The following is a 2,991-nucleotide window of genomic DNA, read 5'->3' as shown; positions in this document are numbered from 1 at the left end:
TTTTTTTTTTTTTTTTTTTTTTTTTTTTTTTTTTTTTTTTTTTTTTTTTTTTTTTTTTTTTTTTTTTTTTTTTTTTTTTTTGAAGATTTCTTTTCCGAAATGGATTATGCAATTTGTTGAAGAATCTCAGTGGTGATGATGAACTTTTCCCTTTGACCTTACATGGACTGTTATTTGTTTGTTGATTTTTTTGATCGGAGTGTAACGATAGTTGTCCTTGTTCGTTTCTCACTTCTTGTATTGGTGAAATGCTTTTCTTTGCTGATTTTCTTCCCGGAGGCTTTTGTGTTTTGTGCTACCGTTCACTAATTTGGTCCTATTTTGGCTATATGATCTCTGTGTTTATTGATCTTTCAATCTCTATGTGTTATCTCCCTTTGCTTTTCGAGAAGAAAGATTGATAGCGAGGTGAAGACCAATTTCTTCATCTTCTTCTTGCTTTTGAATGAAAGTAGTGAGCCAATTCTGTTCTTTCTGTCATGTTCTCATGGATTTCAAACAAGAATTAATGAGTTCTTCAATGAATTCGTTCTTTACTTATTTTTTTTCAACCTATAAATAGCATCTTCTTGTGGAAACAGATGTAGGATATGAACAAAATCAATTGTTGGACCTTCAATTTAAATTTTTCTTTATGCTATTTACATTTGGAAGGCTTAAAATATTTTTGCGTACTTTAGGTACTTGTGATATACTCTGAATAAGTATTGGTGTAGGTGTATTGCGTTCTGATGCTGTTCATTTGTTTAGATGTGATTGCCTGATTGTACAAAAGAGGGCCTTAATTTGGGCCTATATTAGCATGAGACCTGAAAATGGATCAAAAGTGGAGGAAACTTTGATGGAGATTTCAAGGTGTGTGGAGGACAAAAATGCTGCTCAGGATAAACCGAGTACGAGTAGTGGTCAGGAAAAAAGTCATGGCATGGAAGCTCCATCTGTTGAACGAAGTATGATGTACGACAGAAGGGAGGATATGGAGATTGATATTATTGGGTGTACAGATAATTGTGAGGGAGGTCCTAGTAGTGAATGCAATGATTCAACCGAAAATTCAAGCTCGTTTGGTGATACTGTTTCTGGAACAGATTATGGTTCGTTATTGGATGACGAAGAAGTTGAATCCCAATTATATGATGATAATAATTTGCAGCCTATATCTAATGGATGCAGAGAAGTATTTCCAAGGTAGTACATATATCTCTTCTTTTTCTTTTCCCAAGTGCTTCAATTATTTGTTCGTTTTTCCCCACGTTTTCTCCTTCCTTAATTTTGTGCTATTGGTGGATAAATGATTTTAGAACTGATTCTCATATGCCATCATTGCTGTACAGAGATTGGAATGTTTATCCTTTTTCCTTGAGCTTCCAAATTCAAGTTTTCCTTTGAGATTAACATTTATTAGCATGGAATGATTCTCATCTTTTTTCGTCTTTGCTTCAAGATTAAATTTTTCTTTTTACAGCCTTTTCAACTCTTCTAATTTGATTTTGTTATTGTGAGACCAAAACGGTGGAAAATCTCATTCATTCTATACAGTAGACTCAAATATACATAAGCATACATGGAAGCCCTGCTGATTGGCAATTGGGCTATCTTTTGGGCTTGGTGGTGTCAAAAAGTACTTTGGCGATGGACCTTGGTGGTGGCGGCAGCGGATCCTGACGGCAATTGTCCAAATCCGCCAAGAAGGTGTTCCAAATCTCAAACCCTTAATGTTCACAAATCTTGAATAACTCACAAAACCTAAGTTGCCCTCAGAAAGACCTAGTGCTCTGATACCATGGCATTGTGAGACCAAAATATGGGAGAATCTCATACATGGGAGCCCTAAACTAATAATAGTAAAATTACAGTAAAAGACAAAAGACCAATAGTTCCTAAATTCACAGATATACTATAACACAGATGTGTCAGTAGACTCGTATATCTGAAATACTTTGCTACTGAATTTCAATCAGAAGCTAAGAAAAGAACCTTGTCAAAAGAGAATTGAAGTCCTCGTCTCTGGATGTACTCTGATCACTGTCCAACCAAACTCCCAAATGATAGCAATAGTTGCTTGAATCGAGTTCGGCTGCGTGATTTTTTCTAGTAAGTTATCGGCATATTGTACTTTCCCATCTAATTGAGTATGGTGGGTCTCTCTGTTGTGTACTTATTCTAGGAGGGATAGAAGGGAATTTATTTATTGTCTGGTCATTTAATTGTCTGTTATAAGGGGGATGATTTGACTTCATAGTTTCAAAAATTATGCAAACCATCTTATAATGAACAAACGGGATCTTCAAGGATGTGAAGTGTTCAGTGGAGGATGTTCGATCTTTAGCTAGGTTTAACCCTTTGGTTGGGCACCTGTTTCTAAAGAATTTTGTAATTGCTTTCTCTTTATTTCTCTAAAAAAAAAAACAATTATTTGTTGAGTCTTATTCTCTTAGATTTGAGCCCTTTTCATTTTAGTTAGCTATTGTTGAACCTTTTGCAGTCTTTCATTTTTTTTTTTCTCAATGAAAGTTTTTTTTTTTTGTAATCCAAATAAGTCGTAATGAACAAGTCTGTTATGTCAAAATGAAACTATAATTGAGACAACAAATATCATGTATGGATTTCTAGCTCTATAAAAAAATATCACATCTGAGTATATTTTGTATTGATTTGGTTGTCAGTGACTTGGTTGCATGTTTCCCTTATGATGGAGGAGATGCTTCTAAATCCTCCATTTTGGAGGAAGGACAAAGTGTTGTAGCAAGCGAGTTTCTTTGCAGTTTTGTGGGTATTTGGGATGTGAGAGGAACAATGGAATTTTTAGAGAGGTCAAGAAAGTGAGTGTGGAGGGTTTGCAACGTGGCTAGGTTTAATATGTCGTTGTGAGCTTCGGTCTCTAGTATTTTTTGTAATTATAATTTTGGTATTGTTCTTTTGGATTGAAGTCTTTTTATGTAGGCAGGGCCAAACTCTCTTCTTCTTTTTTTTTTTTTTTTTGGAGGAGAT

General features: G+C 34.7%; 1 protein-coding gene and 1 long non-coding RNA gene across 4 annotated transcripts in view; both read left to right on the top strand.

Moving 5' to 3' along the window:
• The window catches only part of LOC111450568, a 10,483-nt gene that overhangs the window by 997 nt on the left and 6,495 nt on the right, over positions 1 to 2,991 (top strand). For 2 of the 3 annotated variants that reach the window (XM_023090774.1, XM_023090766.1), the window contains exon 2: positions 717 to 1,188. In XM_023090774.1, the coding sequence (XP_022946542.1) occupies positions 717 to 1,188 (472 nt within the window). The remainder of the gene's footprint in view (positions 1 to 716; positions 1,189 to 2,991) is intronic. The other variant, XM_023090782.1, reaches the window with a different exon arrangement.
• On the top strand, positions 1,601 to 2,095 carry LOC111450584. Its single transcript, XR_002711839.1, has 2 exons — positions 1,601 to 1,692; positions 1,962 to 2,095. It is a non-coding gene; the product is annotated as an uncharacterized LOC111450584 (long non-coding RNA).

The sequence above is a fragment of the Cucurbita moschata genome, unplaced genomic scaffold (assembly GCF_002738365.1).
Source record: "Cucurbita moschata cultivar Rifu unplaced genomic scaffold, Cmos_1.0 Cmo_Scf00001, whole genome shotgun sequence".
In the NCBI taxonomy this organism is placed as follows: Eukaryota; Viridiplantae; Streptophyta; class Magnoliopsida; order Cucurbitales; family Cucurbitaceae; genus Cucurbita; species Cucurbita moschata.
The sequence above is the reverse complement of the archived record's forward strand: the minus strand, read 5'-3'. Positions and strand labels throughout refer to the sequence as shown.